At 43.0% G+C, this 19,517-nt stretch overlaps 1 protein-coding gene across 2 annotated transcripts in view; it reads right to left on the minus strand.

Annotated features, from left to right (window-relative positions):
- Window positions 1-18,779, minus strand: part of il16 (interleukin 16) — a 61,993-nt gene extending 43,214 nt beyond the window's left edge. For both annotated transcript variants that reach the window (XM_074624525.1, XM_074624519.1), the window contains exons 1-4: window positions 18,586-18,779; window positions 9,303-9,549; window positions 7,129-7,408; window positions 606-745 (exon numbers count right to left, since the gene is read on the minus strand). In XM_074624525.1, the coding sequence (XP_074480626.1) occupies window positions 606-745; window positions 7,129-7,408; window positions 9,303-9,549; window positions 18,586-18,598 (680 nt within the window). In that variant the 5' untranslated portion in view covers window positions 18,599-18,779. The remainder of the gene's footprint in view (window positions 1-605; window positions 746-7,128; window positions 7,409-9,302; window positions 9,550-18,585) is intronic.
- Window positions 18,780-19,517: the final 738 nt, after the last annotated feature.

The raw sequence follows: 19,517 nt of genomic DNA on the forward strand, positions 1-19,517 counted from the left end.
GGACGCTGATTGGTCAGGTCACTGACAAACGCATTACTTGAAGCCTGACCAGATGGACGGTTGTGTGATATGTGATTCTGCGATTCGCACATGATCTTGTGACATTGCGAGAATCCAGCTGCCGTGCAATGTAATTTTCCACCCGGTATTAACCTGCATCTTTATGCTATCTGGATAATGACATCCGATCACAGGCTTTTGCTTTATACCCGATATTAATGTTCTTGTTATCTTGATTCTGCCTGCATTGTGATCAGATGTCTATATGCAAATTATGTAGGTGGAGCTGGCGGTGTGTCTGAGGCTTAAGGAAGCCATGCAGGATACTCTCGGATAGTCGAAAGCATCAGTAGGCTACCGTTGTTCGGTAGCCTTGCTAACTAGGCTAATGCTACTTATACTGTAAGGCCGTGTTCAGACAGACAGCACTATGGCTTTGTTCAGACCTGGTATTAACATGCATTTCTTTCTTTTGCTTCTACACTTTCTCATTTAGCCTGATAAGATGCATGTATTTTTGCATATCTAAGCGCAGCTTTCACCATTTTCTTCTGCACATTCCTGAGAAATAAAGTGCTTCAACTTTTAGTACTGTGTTTTATTACCTGTGTAGGTCCCCTCCATTCCTCCCTGGCTCCACATTAGTGTCTTTGTCCTCCGTCTGGACGCTGTTATCAGCCATTTGTGGTCCACACACCTCCTCAGCGGGCCCTGTGGCTACACACATCCTCCAGATACTACTCTCCTACAGCGACACACGCACGCACGCACGCACGCACGCACGCACACACACACACACACACACACACACACACACACACACACACACACACACACACACACACACACACAGTACAGTGAAGAAGTATAAGGGAAGCTCTATACTGGGAGGTAGAAAGCAAGCTTTATGAGCATATCAACCATCTGGCTGAGTGGGGTGACAGCCAAAGAAAAAGAAAACAGCAGTATGGTTTTATAGGTGCATGAACTGGGCCATAGTGTTTGGAGTTTAAGCTTACAGGAGGTAAAGCCATGTATGTTTCAATGGCTGTTAAAGGTGACAGTACAGTATGTGACCAGATTATTAAATGACATGATACAAACAAAATGGTTGTGTTCTTTAAATGGGTATTTATTATGTGTCAATTACTTTCAATATAGAGCAATCACAAAGTTGAACATCATGTGAAACAAGCATGAATTACTTGAATGAATTCTTGAAATGACTCTCTTTATGACAACACGGCTCTATTCACAAAGACTCCATTCATAAACTTCTGTTTGACTGTAAAGAATTTAATCTCAACATAAAAGCCAAATGGACACGGCTCTGATATCGTTTGGTGATTAAGAGTGATTGATGTTCAACCTGGCATGAATCAGCCCCAGAGGGGAATCGCTGCTCCATTAAATCACTGTTGAGCTCAGCTCGGGGTCAGGGTTGTATAGCAAGCCTGGGCTTCAGTCCATGAAGTGGTACAATGACAGCTGGCTGTAAAGTCTTCACTATAATTGGCGTGCAATCTGTTGTTGATGGATAATATATCCATCAACTATAGAAAGAGTAGCTTTTCTCAGTAACTTCTGACTTAGCACATTTATTTATTGATACATTATTATTATTGGATACCTTTAAGCCAATAACACATACAAGTTTCAGTATATCAATCTTTGGTCCAGATTGAAATATCTCAACAACTATTTGATGGCTTGTTGGGAAATTTACATCAGACCAGGTGGCAACCTCTAGGTCTAAAAAGTGAAGCCAATGCTGAAGTGCCTTAAACCTGCATTCTTTCTAACAGCCAGAAGGGGCCGACTCCTCTGGTTGCTAAAAGAAGTCCGTTTGTATAGAAGTCTATGAGAAAATGCCCCTACTTCTTGATTAACTTGATTTATTACCTCAGTAAACATTGTAAACATGAGTTTATGGTCTCAAGAGCATAAAGCAGGGGATGTTTTAGGGCGTTTAGGGCACTGTATTATTGCTCTACTGTTTATACTGAAAATGAGGACAGAAGCAGCAGGTTACACCACTGTTCATTTTACTTGAATAGAAGTTGGTTTACTATATTTTGTGTTAAATATTAAACTGCCTTGTATCTTGAGAACTGAAGTAGCAGGTCCTGAAGTTGCACTTTTTACTATTTTCTAATAAAAGCTGTATGTATTTGCCATTAATGGTTGTGTTTACTTGTTTATATCCATAATTAATTTATCCCTGATTCCCTTACAAGAAAAACTTTGAGGAATCCTGACCCACACTGTCCAGTATCAGCTATTTATTTCACAGTCACACTGATTGAATTTTTTGCAAAAAGAGTTACTGTATCGTTTTCCAGTCATTGAATTGTATCGTATTGTATCGTATCGCTCTAGATGAGCCAAATATGTAGCTTGCTGTTGATGGAAATAAGGTCCACGAGGGATTTTGAAGGCTCATAATCATTTAAACTGCATCATACTGATTTTATCAAAAGTGAATATGTATATTTTATTGGAATACAAATGCTAGAAATAAAAAAAGTTAGCATTTAAAAAAGATGTAAGGCTGACGGAACAGATTTTTCTAATAGACCTATGGTACCTGCTTCAGCCTTCTCGACTGTAGACAAAGCCTTCATAACCTGCTGCCGCTCACTGTTATAGGCCTCTACTCAACCAGAAAGACATAAAAAAGAAGAAGAAAATGATCATAGGTATCAGGGGCATATATAACCACAACGCCCATGTTGCATGTTACCCCTCTATATCACCATAGTGACTGGTAAATCCAACCATGTGTACCCTACATGGATCAGAAGAGACCAATTCACTCACTAAAAAACCCTAATGCAATCTTAGGTGGGAAACAGCAACAACATGCCCTGATGTATCAGATTTACTGGTGTTAATAAATGATGCCATTTTAAAAATATCCCCTTAAATACATGGAGTAATAAAGACGATATCTCTGATTCTCCTGCAACGACTTTGATACTTAAAACATTTTTTTAATGTCCGATGTGAGTCCAACAATGTTATAGAAGTGCTGAATCAGTGGAGTACTCTTATAAGTACACCGCCAATGGAAATGAGTGCATTAGATGTATACACCGATCAGCCATAACATTAGGACAGCATGGTCACCCTGACCGGTCTGCGGCTACGCAGCCCCATACGCAACAAACTGCGATACACTGTGTGTTCTGACACCTTTCTATCTGAGGGTGTCGCCCCCTTCCTTGGATCACTTTTGGTAGGTCCTGACCATTGCAGACCGGGAACATCCCACAGGAGCTGCAGTTCTGGAGATGCTCTGACCCAGTCGTCTAGCCAGCACTATTTGACCCTTTTCAAAGTCGCTCACATCCTTACGCTAGCCCATTTTCTCTGTTTCCAACACAAAGTTTCATCTCATCTCTCATCTCATCTTCAACCGCTTATCCGGGATCGGATTGCGGGGGCAACAGCTCCCTTTCCGGGGCCACATTAACCAGCTCTGACTGGGGGATCCCGAGGCGTTCCCAGGCCAGTGTGGAGATATAATCTCTCCACCTAGTCCTGGGTCTTCCCCGTGTCCTCCTCCCAGCTGGTCGTGCCTGGAACACCTCCCTAGGGAGGCGCCATGGGGGAGGGCATCCTTACTAGATGCCCGAACCACCTCAGCTGGCTCCTTTCAACGTAAAGGAGTAGCGGCTCTACTCCGAGTCCCTCACGGATGACTGAGCTTCTCACCCTAGCTCTAAGGGAGACGCCAGCCACCCTCCTGAGGAAACCCATTTCGGCCGCTTGTACCCGCGTCTAGTTCTTTGGGTCATGAGCCAGCACTCATGACCATAGGTGAGAGTAGGAACAAAGATTGACCAGTAGATCGAGAGCTTTGCCTTCCGGCTCAGCTCTCTTTTCGTCACAACAGTGAGGTAAAGCGAATGCAATACCGCCCCCGCTGCTCCGATTCTCCGGCCAATCTCACGTTCCATTGTCCCCTCAACACAAAGTTCAAAATGTTCACTTGCTGCCTAATGTATCCCACCCGCTGCCAGGTGCCATTGTAACGAGATAATGAATGTTATTCACTTCACCTTTCAGTGGTCTTAATGTTATGGCTGATCTGTGTATGTTGCAGAAAGAAGGGTATGCCATGTGAGTGTAGGGGTGGACTGCCTGAATGAGCACATTTTGGAATTTTGCTTAAAAATTGTGTAACAATTTATTGGAAACATAATTAAATTGAATGAAATAACAAAATGTGTGAAAACAAAATCTCAGTATTGATATACAGTATATATTGCAGAAACAGCGCAGCACAACAAACCCCGTCTTTGTCTGAATGTTTGACATTCAGGTCAGCCACAGCTCTCAGTCTACCAACACACCAACACAGGGCATGTGATTATCATCACATTTAGACAAGAAACTCTCCCCACAGTGCACATAGCACAGCGTTAGCACGTTGATACCATGTTAAGGCTTGGGCTATACAAACACTTATTTGTACATAGCCTACTATTCTGCCAAGAATAAAAATTGGTAAATGTATTGCTAATGGTATATTAAATAATGGATGTTTTAGTTCAGTCGTTTGACAGGAATGAAACACCCTTTACTGTCTGGAGTCACGTGTGCTGAAACATGTGCTGAACATCTTATTACTGGAAAATGAATATGACAATTCATCCTCATGTCAGCCTCAGAGTCAGTAAACTGACTATGGCCAATGGCTTGGACACACGCTGAAAGGGAATGCCTCGTGACTACGATGTACTAAACCTGATCCTGACTTGTTAGTTCAAAGAAATATGAATTAAATCAAAGTCAGCATGGCTGTTCAAGACAAGACAATGTAACTTTTGCTGAACAGTGGCCTCTCTGGCCATAAGTGGTAAATAAAGAAAAATGGAATTTCTCAAGTCGATTACTTCAATGACAACATGAGTAATGGCATGTTAACGCGAATGGGATGGATGGTTGTATGACTGCAAAGTTGGTCGAGTGAGGGTTCAAAAATACTGTGCAATGACAAAGTAACACTATATCCATTAAATTCAGGATTAATCTCCTTGAACGATGGACTTTGGCTTGATGTGAGGTGTTCATGTTTGATTGGTTTTCAGGCTCCACCATATTCTGAAGCTCCAAGTCAGATATATTGGAGCTTTCAGAAAGATCTTCCCTTCAATTTTCCAAGGACCCCCTCATAATCGCAACACCGATTAAGCAGATGCTTACTACCATTTGTACTCTTAGATGCCATAGGAGCTATTTGTATTCTCTATGAAACTAAATACCAGTTTCATAGTGATAAACAGAAACACATTTCAATTTGAATCATATTAATACCACTTATTTACTTTTAAACAGAGGGTCATTTTATTCAAATTGCATTTTGACTCAAAACGCATTTGTACTGTTCAAGTAATTGATCTTAAATCTTTCGGAAAATCAACAGTAGCAAGAGTGACAGAGTCCTAATAAATTGTGACGTTTAAAGGGACTGTTTGTAACTTCTTACACGTAAAAATCACCCGGGTCGGTGTCCCATGCGCGCTCGAGTGTGGCTACGCTGTTCAGACTCCAACACAAACTACACGGAAGCACCAAAACCTCTTGGTTGTATCTAGTGAAGCCCGTCTGTTAAACAGTGTTGGCCGCGGTCGGAGGACGCGGAGGAGACCGTAGCTTTGGTCTCCAGGACTGGAGTCTCTGCTGTACTCTGCTCCTCTGCTCCTCTGCCTGCCTTCACTCACACACCGCGCTCGTTCTCTCTCTCTCTCTCCACCTCTCACATGCATTCGCGCACACTCCACACTGCAGAAGAGTTAGTTTAGCTCTGAGAATATCTAGTTCTCTCTATCTAGTGGATAGAGAGAACGTGTCTAGTGGACGTTTGTTCAGAAATAACTGCTGCAGCTCCTCCAGACCAACAGAGGTTTCCCGTGTCTTGTGAAGTGACGGGGCTCCGCAGAGAGAAACGTTATCGTCTCCGACCAAAACTCCGGTGTCTCCCCTGTTCCCTCCGGCCGCGGTCGGGAGGCTGAGGCAGGAAAAGCCAAAACTAGGATCAGCATTGATTCATGGAGAGACCTTCGTCTGGTCAGCTAACATTACTGCCAAGCAGCTGAAATATAGAGTGATATTGTGCTTTTAGCTGACGTGTGTCGCCTCACTGTTTTGAGCGATGCTCGTTCATGTCTATGTAGAGCGAGCACAAGCGCGAGCAACAGGACGCTGACTTTCGTTGACTTAACGGACACAGGTGTTGGTGTTAACAAGACATTTCTGATTCTTACAAACAGTCCCTTTAAGCCTCCTAGTCTAAAGCGGACTTTAAGTAATTGCTTCAACTTCAAAATGATCAACTTATTGCTGTGTGGTCACAATCATATGAGAGTTTCTATCGGCCCAAAGCTAACATGGTTGGGATTAATGGACACAATATGCTTGTTTTATTGGCACAAATGGTCCCCATCTGTAGATATGTTCTTTTTAAGGATACAGCACAATGTTATAGCAAATTATACCGACAGAGTGCCACAGACCCCTGTATTTTGAGCAATGCAAAATTTGTAAAAATGATTATGAGAGAAACAAACCTAGCTAGCAAGCCAACCTCTCCTCTATTTAATCTGATTTAATGATCCCTTCAACAGAGACTACTTTACAATATCTGCATAACAGTTCTATAATCACACTTCTTCTCTCAAATTCTTTAATGCGTGGGTCTGTCGCCCAGCGAAAGACTTCCAGCAGCTCTGTTCACAATGTCTAAGATCATGACAAGGGCAGAGCTCAATGCCACTGTAGGAAAAATACATCAACGTACACAGAAAGTCACCCTGCTGGTGGAGCTAGAGGAAAAGTCACTGAAGTCAGTAGAATTCCTCCTCTGGGGACCATGAATCGCTGTACAAAACTTTGAACCCAGTCAATAGTTATTTCAGTCAGGACCAAAGAGGTGGACTGACCAACCGACTAACCGCCATTGTCATCCCTAGAGTCATGCTGCTAGCATGGCCAAATAATTACTACAACAAGGACCTTATCTCTTGCTCTGTTTAAAGTAGAGTAACGGTGAGAAAGTTTACAATTAGTCCAAGAATATGCTCAGATTATTATGGGAAAAGGATCACTAGTGCAAAGTCATACCTTGATGCTGAAGGACCTCCGTATGCTCCTTTTATTCTCCCTGAGTGTGGTGGTGTGATGCAGCTGGTTATCTGCCTCGGTGCCTCCTCTTTTCTCCTGGGCCGATTGCTGGGTTGCCCTCCAGTGTCTGTTTTCTGTATCTCGGTACCGCGTTTGATCCCCAGCAGTCCCGTCTGCCCGGCAGCCTGGGCCCCATGTTCTGCACCCATCTGCCACCTCCCCAGCATGCCTCTCTTCTGGACAGTCATCATTAGTCTTAGAGTGACAGAGGATCAGGGACCTGGACAGAGTCAGAGAAAGTCAGAGGGTCAGTTTTAGGCAATAAATAGCAAGACTGAAAAACTGGAGTAATTCAGCTGTAAAGTGATGCAAGTACATGCTGTATATCAGAACTGATAACAGTACTCCAACCATTATGTTTGGTCATCATAAGGCAAAACTTAATCAATATGTAGCATATTCTAGACTATGAAATTACATTACAGTGACCAGCCATCACTCACATGGCAATTACCATAGCACATGACCCTGACCTCCCCCTTAACCCATTTCTCACTCTACTCCCATCTGGTCTCAGATACATAACAGATGGAAAAAGGCCAGCCCGTTCTCACTCCCAACTCGTCAAATACCGACGCACGGAGGCACCCTTCAGCGTCTCTATGAGACACACCGGGCTTTCAACTAGGCTGCGCTCACACCAGATCAGACGTTGCGGCTATTCGCTGCAGGGTTGAGCGGCGGCGTGGGAGAATCATTTTGATGGAGCATTAACTGTGACGGTTAACGTCTTTTGTTCCCTCATGGTTGCACAGCTCTGGAATTGTTTGTTTGTCCGTTAGCAGGATTACTCCAAAAGTCCGCAATGGATTTGAATGCAGTTTTTTGAATGGAGTGTGGCACAATGAACAATCCATTAGATTTTGGTGGCGTTCGATTCAGGAATAATTTTAAGAATTCCGATCAGCCTGAGCATTAAGACGACGACTGTAGGTTCTGCGTTTTTTTCACATTAAACTGTGAAATTACAGTTGAGTTGGACCAAAGCACACTTGGTGATTGTTGGAAAGAGTAACGACGATGGTTTAGGTGAGTTTTATTTTGTTTCTGTCCAGTTTGAATGAAGTGTTTTACGATGCTCCGCTACGTACAGCTGATCTCAACATAAACAAAATACAAGTGGATGATGGTGCAAGCTGAGCGGAGAGGGAGGCGGAGGTCTGCGCTCTCCGAGTGCCATTCTAGTTTTACTGTAGTTTTGTTACGTAACTTACGTACTTAACTTACGCAGCATAGCCTACCTATGTTACGTAACAAACATACTTATTTAGATTTTTGATCTTTTCCTACACCTACCCAAGTGAACCTAAAAAACTAAGTAAACCTACATCGGAAGTTTATTTTGAAAAGACATATGCATTTAACGAGCGGAAATTGTACCTTTCCTGGGAACAAGTTTGAAGCGTATAGTGCCGGTGACGAAGCATCGGTATTTGACGAGTTGGGAGTGAGTATGTGTTGAAAAGGCACAGCGTTTTAGCGGTGATGAATTCCATAGCTCGCTAATCACAATAACGCACAGGTTTTCCGTATTTATGTTGTTTGTTGTTGTATGTAAATGTACTTTTGCTCTGGAGGCACACACAAATTTCTCCTTTGGGGATAATAAAGTCGAGATGAAATGAAAAAATGCTTTTTTTAACCCTTTCAGATCACCTCTCCGGTCATATTGTTTACCTATTTAACAATATACAAAAAATCAATTCCTTTGTATTTTGATATCAAAATCCAATCATCTTTTATTCCTGTAAAACAAAATATGACATGGGCTTACTTAAGCTAGTATCAACCAATTTCAACCAATAACATCATGACATCCATCCATCAATCATTCTACAACTTTTAGCGACATTGGAGGTGTGTGTGGAGCCACAACAAGTCCTCTGTAGCTCCGTATTGCGCTACATTCTAAGCCCACCCACTTTTTAGCGGTCCAATCAAATGCGAAGGATTTGATTTAACTCCCTCTTGGACCCTCAAATATTCCGTTTCACTGGGGGAATACTCACGGTACAGAAGCTATAAAGACGCTCTAACTTCCATCTCACTGGGACTTTAGTGTCTTGGGCTTTCCTGTACAGCCCTAGTTGTAAGCCTTTGAGTGGTTCTGGTACCTGGAGAGCATGGCCAGCTTCTTGGAGCGGTGGCTGTGGTTGCTGGTTGGGTTGTTGTTGCTGCTGCTTTTCCCCTGGTCCCTGCGTCTCCGTTCCATCCTCCTAGCAGCCGCTGTGCTGGCTTTCCTCCTCTGGTGGGAGTATCTCTGAGGCATGGCCGTCAGTGTGTGTGTATGTGTGTGCGCAGGGAGCTCGGGAACCATCACACTCCTCCCAGCCGGCCCGAAGCCTAATGGAGAGGGACGCTCTGGAGGGCAATTAGAAAACTCAGTTAGGACAGCCTGACTGCATCCGTGTGTGTAAGTGTTCTGAGGAACTGCTGAGGCAAGTTGTGGAGGCTGGTGGAGATAAAAACACTTTTCTTTCCCTGCTTTGAAAAAAAAGTTTTCCTCATGACTGCAGCTTATAATCAGACAATCAGATGTGTGTCGAGAGACACAAAAACAGCAACTAGTGAGGTAGTAGTGGCTCATTCTTAGCTCAATTCATGTTTTAAAGGTCCCATAGCGTGCTCATTTTCAGGTTCATACTTGTATTTTGGGTTTCTACTAGAACATGTTTACATACTTTAATGTTTAAAAAAACTTTATTTTCCTCATACTGTCGGCCTGAATATACCTGTATTTACACTCAGTCTGAAACGCTCCGTTTTAGTGCAGTTTGGTCCATGTTTACTTCCTGTCAGCTGATGTCATTTATATACACTGCAACAGGATATAAACTGGGACACATTTAGAATGTTTACGTTTAAAACCGTGTAATGGTCTAAATATTGTATATTTGTGACATCACAAATGGACAGAAATCCTAATGGCTTGTTTCAAACACACAATTCTGAATACGGGCTATGTGTATTTCTCTGTATATATTGAGCGCTTCAATACTTTCACAGTATTTATATATCACTTAAACCTGCTTTATCATATAAAAGACATGGAAATTTTACTTTTTACAATATGGGACCTTTAATGTGCAAACAATCTATACTAGAAGAGAACACAACAATGCCGTTAGCCATAGTGTACTGGCCCATTAATGACCATGGAGTGGTCTGTACACTTCTATGCTTCACGCTCCAGGGAGAGCTCTATAGGATGACCCTCACATGCATTATACATGCTAGTGTAGATGGCCTCTCACATCTGCCATGAACACATAGTAAACAATGTGCAGAGGCTCTTTAACTGAAACCCATAAGGCCTTTTGTCTGGCATCATTATCTTTTGCTACCTTCTCTCTCAACCCCCTCACAGTCGGGGCCTGACCGGCTCAGAGGGTTCGAGCAGTTCATCAGCTGAATGCGATGTCGATGCTTCGGTTGCCCTATAGACATCTTGATTGGGATCATTTCACATTGACTGAATACTAATTAGCTCAACCTTTGTGACCGCTGTAGCTTTCTCACTTCCAACCCGTCGGATACCACTGCTTGGTCAGTGCCCCTCGGCATCGGAGACCGGTGCTGCACAGGTTACCCCTCCTTTGTTACTTTTGGCCAGACCAGGGACGGCGTGTCGATGTACGCTCCTTTCAAAATAAACCTCCATTTTCACAGGAAGTGAGGTTTAGGCAACACAACCACTTAGGTAGGGTTAGAAAATGGTTGATGTTAACTTCACTGACTAGCGACCCATGTGACTGATGACCAGGGAATGAAATTGGCACCTTCCACCTGCCAAATACAGGCTAAATGTTGGCTGTGGCAGGTAAACATTTCAGGTCACCTGCCACCATGGGAAATAGGTTTCCCTTATATTAAAGATAGGGTCGACGATGTTGGAAAGCTAGCATAATTTGAATGTAGCATCGCCTCAGGAAGCACCGTCTAAACCCACGGGTTCGAACCCATGACCCTCTTGCTGTGAGGCAATGGTGCTAACCACTGCACCAACGTGCCACCCTCCATGTATACACTATATATGCCATTCAGAACATTAAAATAGCAGCAAACAACTATTGCTATGTAAAGATAAAGTGGAGCAATGTCTACCTGAGCAGAGAATGAAGTCATGCTACTGCAAGATCCCAGTCTTTGCAAAATATTATATTCTGGGACTAAAAACTCTGTGACATAAAGATGTTGGAAAGCTAGCATAATTTGAAAGTAGCATCTCCTCCGTCTAAATCCACCCCCTCCCCTCGGGGCTCCTTCCAAGGCAACGCCCCCCACACACACATGCATGAGCACCGCCGCATCATAACTACTTCACAGACACAGAGCGGAGAGAGGACCTCAACTCAACAACGCTACCTCATGACAAGTAACAGCGGCAGTGCTACTGCAGGGCTGACTTTTCTCTTACGGTGCTGGTGCACGCCAAGGGTAGAGTACGAGCGGGGAGGCATCTGATTGGTTCTTTCCAAGCGGACTGCGAGGCAGTGATTGGTAGACGCTTTTACAGGATTACAGCAGCTACAGATGACGGCTCTTTTCCAGTCCTTTTACAGAGCGGAACGGACTCTCACGCTATAAATACTGCGTCAATTGCTCCGACCGTCAAATAACGACGTGGGTTTACATTGAAGTTAGTTGAAAGCCCAGTTCATCACATACTGTTGCCAGAGGGTACTTCAGTGCATCGGTTTCCGAGGGGCGCTGCCAGGCCGCGGCGTTTGACGAGTTGGGAGTGAGAACGGGTTGTTTTTGGTGATTATGTGTTAAAAAAAAAAAAAAGCGTGAACCATCAAAGGTTGACAGACAGTCTGTCCTAAACTAAACTAGTCTAATTACAGGATCAGACGACATGATATTTTTGTCTTTTGAGATGTCTCACTGTGTCAGATTAAGTGATCATGGAGTCAGAAACTTTTGCCATGACTTGGCAGAGAAACACCAGACTACGGGGAAGGAAATGCCAGAAACCGACTTCATGGTTTTGCCTGACACAACCAACAACATCACTTATCTTTTGCTCCACCATAGTTACAGTTGTGCATGGGAAGTGTTCTGCGCTCCTAGTGATGAACGTCAAGGAACATGTTGTAGAAATTGGTGAACTGCTGTAGGCAAGGGAAGGTAAACAAATCCTGACCTGCCAGACTTTTTGTCGGGACATTGTGAAGCGTCAATGACTGTCAGGTCTGGCCGTTATCTAGGGATGCACCGATACCGATACCAGTATCGGGTCCGACGTTAACCTCTTGTCAGCATCTTTCGGGTCCTCACGCTCCACCTCCCCGGCGCGGAGAGAGGGCGCAGCGAGCCCTTTGTCCACGGTGCGGGGAGGTTCGGGCAGGGAGCGCTGTAAAGCCGGTAGAGCCGGTCGCGGCGCACCACCTCGTATGCGGGACTCCCCAGCATGCCGTGTGTCACTCACACCCTCCAGCTGGCTGTTAAAGAGGGGCTTTTGGCACAGAGAAGTACTCGTATCGGTACTCGGTATCGGCGAGTACCCAAATGTAAGTACTTTTCTATTTGTACTTGGTCTGAAAAAAAGTGGTATCAGTGCCTCCCTGCTCCCAACACAACCTAACGTTGGCCTGGTAGCATATCTACAAGCGTGTGTGCATTTTATTTTCTGTCTACCACAGAAATTGCTCAAGACACAATGCAGTGAACTGCAATCTGTCTCAACTGGTTCACTAAAGTAACAGGACATACAGTATGTGGAATCTAAACAGTTCCTATGAGACCATGTTAGGGGATCACTGGTCCTTCTGCCTAATAAGCTTCATCCACATCCTCATTTCAACTGGCCAGAGTACGTTCAGAGTCAGCTACTGCAGTACCCAAATGTAAGTACTTATACTTGTACTTGGTCGGAAAAAAAGGGGTATCGGTGCATCCCTACCGTTATCTGTCTTATATTGTGCGGTCTGATCTCGGCGTAAGACCTAAAGATGTACACTTGACATTTGGACTTGGATTCCAGTCAGACTAAAGTCACAAAAATTAGGACTTGACTTGGACTGCTGTGAGATCTGACGTCCTAGAAAATGTTCACTTTGAGAACCACCGCTATAGACAATGTGTTATATTAGCTTGATGAGATCTATAATAGCCAGTAACAGATGAAATAAATCAAATGGAAATCAAAAATAGCCTTGGGTCTCAGCTTTGGTTCAGATGTTAATTTGGCAGTACCAATCAGGGCTCAGTCAGGTTGGGTCGGCACTGGTTTCAGGCCTGGTTCTGGTCTCAGAATTGAGGTCTGTACAGGAGTCTACATTAGAGGAGTTAGGGGAGAAGAAAGGCCTATAACGTGTGTGTTATTGTATCCTTTATTATCCTAAATAAGCCAAACTTCATTTTAAAAGTACATATTTTTGTTTCTAAATCTCACCCAGTTTAGTAGCGGAAGAGACTCGTATCTTTGAGCTTGTGTAGGATGAATGTTTGTATGCATGTAGCTCAAAGCTGAAAGAACTCAGTGCAGCTGAGCTCTGTTACAGTGATGTGGCAGCCCATAATGCTGACAAATGCCTCCGTGTGCTGTGAATATTACAGCATGCAGGTGGAATATAACAGACTTCTTCAAACAGTAAATACTGTATATAACCTCTCAGGTTTATCTCCAACTCAGCCACTTAAAGAATAGTAAAGTATTATTATAATACATAACAGATATTTGATTTAAAAAAAAAGAAGTTAATTAAGGACTTTACTAAATTTGATTAGTTTACCTATTAAAATAGATAATCAGATAAATCAATCAATCAGTAATAACCCCCAGGTTCCAGTTAGCGAGTATGGAAGAAAGGCTTTCTTTTTCTGGGGAATCAGTGGCTCTGATCCTGGAAGTGTGTTAGCAATTAAGGAGCATTAGTCTGCTTGTTGTGTTGGCCAGATAGACAGGAAACAGAGACATGGATCTCCAGCTCTCCCTTTCTCTGCTCTTTTCATAGGTTTATACACACTCCTGGGCGTATGCCAGCACAGTGGGAACACTTACCAAGTCAATCTCTAAACCAACTATTCAAACATCATATTCATTTTGATCACTAGTTGAACATGAATGCAAATGTGCGTTTAGATAAAGCCGTGTCAGATCTGCAGCACTATAGCAACCAATCTCTGTTCTCAGTTCTGGTCCTTGAATTTGGAGAAAAACTGGAACCGGAACTGAGTAACCTACCAAATGTCTAGCACACATTTTATGTCTATATTCGAGCAGCCAACTAGAATAACATGAACACTGCTAAAAATGCATCGCAGTTTGGGTACATAATTTACTGAGACATTATTTAAAGTTCGACTCCATCTGTGTTCTTTTCCGTTTTTTGTTTTTTTCAAATGGAAACACCCACTCAAAAAGCTGTAAAAAGCAGTGACATGGGTTACCACAGTAAGCTAATCAATAAGGTTATGAATAATGTGAACGCTAGCTAATGCTAGGTTTGGATTTTCTGAAGTGGGGTAGTATGTATTCTCCCGTGTTAATTCTGCAAGGTAAAACTACTGTTTTTTTCAATTGAGTCTGGTGGCTTTGAAAAGAGCGACATAACGACTTCAATCCCTGTTGGAAAGGGCTGCCTGACGGCGAAGTAAAGCGTCTGTGGACCAGAGCAGCAGAAAAACATAATTTAGAGACAAAAACAAAAAAATATATATTTTCACTGCTTTACCTTGCCGTTGGGGAACTGGAGCCGTTATATCTTTGCAGAACATAGGTGTTGCTGGTGTACCGCTACATTGATTGGTTAGTTGGTTTGTGTTATTGTGTGACTTTCGGATCTGAGCTACAGTAACGTGGCGTCCACAGCAGTACATTGTTTAGCTGTTACTCCTGTCTGCTTCTCAAAACTGGGAGCATGCCGACTGCCATCAAAGTTAATGTATATAATAGACTAAAACACAGGACTTTCACCAAGGAGACCGCTGCTGGTGTCCCATGTGAAATCAAAAGACAAAGTTGATTTATTTGTCACATAACTTCCATACTTAAGTTACAGCAGTTATTTTAACCCAAACCACAATCTTTTCCTAAACCTGACAAAGTAGTTTTGTTGCCTAAGCCTAACCAAGTTGATCTTTTCCTAAGCCTAACTAAGTAGTTTTGTTGCCTAAGCCTAACCAAGTTGATCTTTTCCTAAACCTAACCAAGTAGTTTTGTTGCCTAAGCCTAACCAAGTCGATCTTTTCCTAAACCTAACTAAGTAGTTTTGTTGCCTAAACCCAACCAAGTCGATCTTTTCCTAAGCCTAACTACGTAGTTTTGTTGCCTAAGCCTAACCAAGTCGATCTTTTCCTACACCTAAGTAGTTTTGTTGCCTAAGCCTAACCAAGTCGATTTTTTCCTAAACCTAACTAAGTAGTTTTGTTGCCTAAGCCTAACCAAGTTGATCTTTTCCTAAGACTAAGTAGTTTTGTTGCCTAAACCTAATCAAGTCGATCTTTTCCTAAGCCTAACTAAGTAGTTTTGTTGCCTAAGCCTAACCAAGTTGATCTTTTCCTAAGCCTAACTAAGTAGTTTTGTTGCCTAAGCCTAACCAAGTTGATCTTTTCCTGAGCCTGACTACGTAGTTTTGTTGCCTAAGCCTAACCAAGTCGATCTTTTCCTAAGCCTAACTAAGTAGTTTTGTTGCCTAAGCCTAACCAAGTCGATCTTTTCCTACACCTAAGTTTTGTTGCCTAAGCTTAACCAAGTCGATTTTTTCCTAAACCTAACTAAGTAGTTTTGTTGCCTAAGCCTAACCAAGTTGATCTTTTCCTGAGCCTGACTACGTAGTTTTGTTGCCTAAGCCTAACCAAGTCGATCTTTTCCTAAGCCTAACTAAGTAGTTTTGTTGCCTAAGCCTAACCAAGTCGATCTTTTCCTACACTTAAGTAGTTTTGTTGCCTAAGCCTAACCAAGTCAATTTTTTCCTAAACCTAACTAAGTAGTTTTGTTGCCTAAGCCTAACCAAGTTGATCTTTCCCTGAGCCTGACTACGTAGTTTTGTTGCCTAAGCCTAACCAAGTCGATCTTTTCCTAAGCCTAACTAAGTAGTTTTGTTGCCTAAGCCTAACCAAGTCGATCTTTTCCTACACTTAAGTAGTTTTGTTGCCTAAGCCTAACCAAGTCAATTTTTTCCTAAACCTAACTAAGTAGTTTTGTTGCCTAAGCCTAACCAAGTCGATCTTTTCCTAAGACGAAGTAGTTTTGTTGCCTAAACCTAATCAAGTCGATCTTTTCCTAAGCCTAACTAAGTAGTTTTGTTGCCTAAGCCTAACCAAGTTGATCTTTTCCTAAACCTAACTAAGCAGTTTTGTTGCCTAAGCCTAACAAAGTCGATCTTTTCCTAAGCCTAACTAAGTAGTTTAATTTGAAAAGACTGGAACAAACTTGACACGTGCGTCACGTGTTGCTGGACATTCGTAGGAAAACGCACAGAAAATACATTGTTGAAAGTCATCCTGAGCGTCACGAAAAATACGCTAATTCGTGTCTATGACTCAAACACAAATCAAATATATTAAATTTCGTCACAATTTCACGAACTGCAGTGAGACTGTGTTGTTAGGACAAAAGAAAGTCCGCTAAGGACGGTTGTTGTTTATTTATGGTAGCTACGTTACGTTGTTACATTATTATTTGAACACCAACCATGATCTTTTTTCTAACCTTTACCAAGTACTTTTGTTGCCTAAACCAGGAATCCCTAACCTTTGAATTTATTACCATAATATTCCGACTTTTTCTTGTAAACCTTTGACTTTGTTTTCATAATATTATGACTTTTTTCTCGTAAACCTATGACTTTATTCTCAAAATCTCAGATTTATTTATTTTTCCTCAACGTTGCCCGTACCGTCGTACCATAGACCTACAACAATGATAAATAAAAATGAAAATGTAAACAAAAGACAGTTATTAATTTCCATTTTTAAAAATCCGCATGGAGCCACCGGAGAGGGGCTAAAGAGCCACCGCATGTGGCTCCAGAGCCGCAGGTTGCAGATCCCTGGCCTAAACCTAACCGCTTCATTTCTGCAGGCGTGATATGAGGCTGATATGAAAACAATTTATGAATGGTATTTTTGATTCAGAAACGTCGACATCCACATATCCCGTGGTTTGCAGAAATGTACAGTCCTAACATTTTTTCTGGAGACTTTGTTGCCTGGAGGGCCTACAGTGTTCCATCCAGTCCAACAGCTGCTGTTTTCCAGAAATGAACAGTTTCCATTTCTCGCGGTCTTTAAAGCCCTTCCATGTAGCCTTTGTGTTGGTAAGTACGTATATTTAAAGCTTCATCAAAAGCATTTGTTTCAGAGCCCTGAAGATGTTCACTGCCTCCTGTGATGTCAGCAGAAGTACACGGAGAGTCCAAGTTTCCTCTGACACACACTCAGTATTCTATCGATGTAATGGCACACAGCAGTAACACTGTTTAATATGAAAACTTGGACGAAGAGGAAAAATGGGGGGAGGAGGAGGAGAGTGAGCGTGGGTCACGTTGAAAGGTGTGTTTAGAATAGAGGCTGAATAAACAGTGTGTATACATGTGTTTGCATATTCATGTGTGTGTGTGTTAACCCATACTTTTTGCCTGTAGCATTAGCAGGGCAGGGACTCCAGCCTAGCAGAACAGAACCTGATTGAGAGAAAGCAGAGGGCGGGGGTGGCTGTGCAGCTGAACAACGTGTGTGTTGTTTGGGAGTTTTCACTGGGGATTTTTTTCCAGTCTGTGAGACGGAGCAGGGCCTACAGCCAAGAGAGCCACCTGAAGGGAGTCACGCTATGAATAACCCACCACTTCTACAAAGTGTACAATCACTGAGATCATTGATGGGCTTAGTCCTTTAGGGGGGGGATACGACTGATCTTGAATTCTTTATACGCAGATGATCTCACACTCTCCGGGGAGGCTCGGCTCTCCGCTGGTCTCTGTTTCAGTGTCAGTGTGGAATGACAACTGCATGCTGTGTAAAGCCATGTGGTCGTATCTAAGCCTAATGCCGTGGCTGTGGGGAGAGCAGAGAGGAAGCCCTGCCCATCCACTGCTGGCCTCGCTGAGCTATTTGTGCTCTAAAGGTCGCCTCGGAATGGACATACACAATGTTATGTAATTTTGTGTTTTCATAAAGGACCTCTGTGTGCAAAGTGGCTCCATAAATCCACACACACACACATTTCATCCAGCCCTCAGGCCAACAAATGCATCATTTAACTTGCCTGCTCTGCAACTAATTTTGATAGTTACACAATACTGAGAAAAACAACATTTTCTCTCTTACTTTCCTGTCCTATAATCTTTATTTTAGTCATTAATGTCAACTTGGTTCCAATAATTTTGGACTTTCGCTGATAAACATCCCTGTTAAAAAGCCTTCAGCGTTTGGAGTGGAAGTCCTACTCACCGTAGTCGATCATGTTGTCTGTCAGCCGGTGTCTACCAGCTTCTAGCGAAGATGCAAACAGGAGATTCAAAGGATGGATTCACTCCACGCAGACAGAAGGCAGAAGTCCACACAGAACATCAGGTCAAAAACTGACACATCACCCAGAGCATGGCTTCCTCTCTGTGATTCATCTGGGGGCAATGTGCCTGTACCTCTTCTCCTCCTCCTCCTCCTCCTCCTCCTCCATGCTTTTCCTCCCCCTCTGTCTGGAGAACACACAGTGTGTCTCAGTCAGGCACGGCTCCCCAAAATCACTGCCCCTTTCCTGTGAGCCAGCTCCAGAAGGGAAAACACACCGTACTTAGCTGGGCCTGACCTCACACCTACAAGGTCTTTTACGAGGTTCTGTGAGTGTGTGTGGGTACATACTAAGATGAATACATTCTCTGTGGCCCACATAAACACACACTCCTCATTTGGGTGTGTATGAATCTAGTTTTCAGTCTGGACGGGTGCTGCAGCAGTGGCCAGTAAATATACAGATCTGAGTTGATTTTGGTGGAGGCTGTGGATGGACAGAACCACTCTGGGCTCTGATGGGAGGAGAGGCCTTTACTGGGTTTGGTAGCTTAGGATATGGAGGATGATTAAATGTGGGCAATTTTCAAACTATTTTGTGTCACATCCACCACAAACACACTACATGTGTGGGGAAGATAGTGGTGAGACTGAAACGTTGTCATCACTGTTTATTATTTAGTGATGGAAACATGACACCCAGGTGGACACGATCATTTTCGCCCCCTTTTCCACTGCAATGCTATGTTACGCACGTTGAAATTAATATATAATGAAATCAACAGGGATTTGAGCAATTATTATAATGTATTAATGTACAAACATACAATTAAAATGCTCTCCTCAAAGCCACCAGACTCCAGTCACGAAGA

This window comes from Sebastes fasciatus, chromosome 2 (assembly GCF_043250625.1).
Source record: "Sebastes fasciatus isolate fSebFas1 chromosome 2, fSebFas1.pri, whole genome shotgun sequence".
NCBI classification, from domain to species: Eukaryota; Metazoa; Chordata; class Actinopteri; order Perciformes; family Sebastidae; genus Sebastes; species Sebastes fasciatus.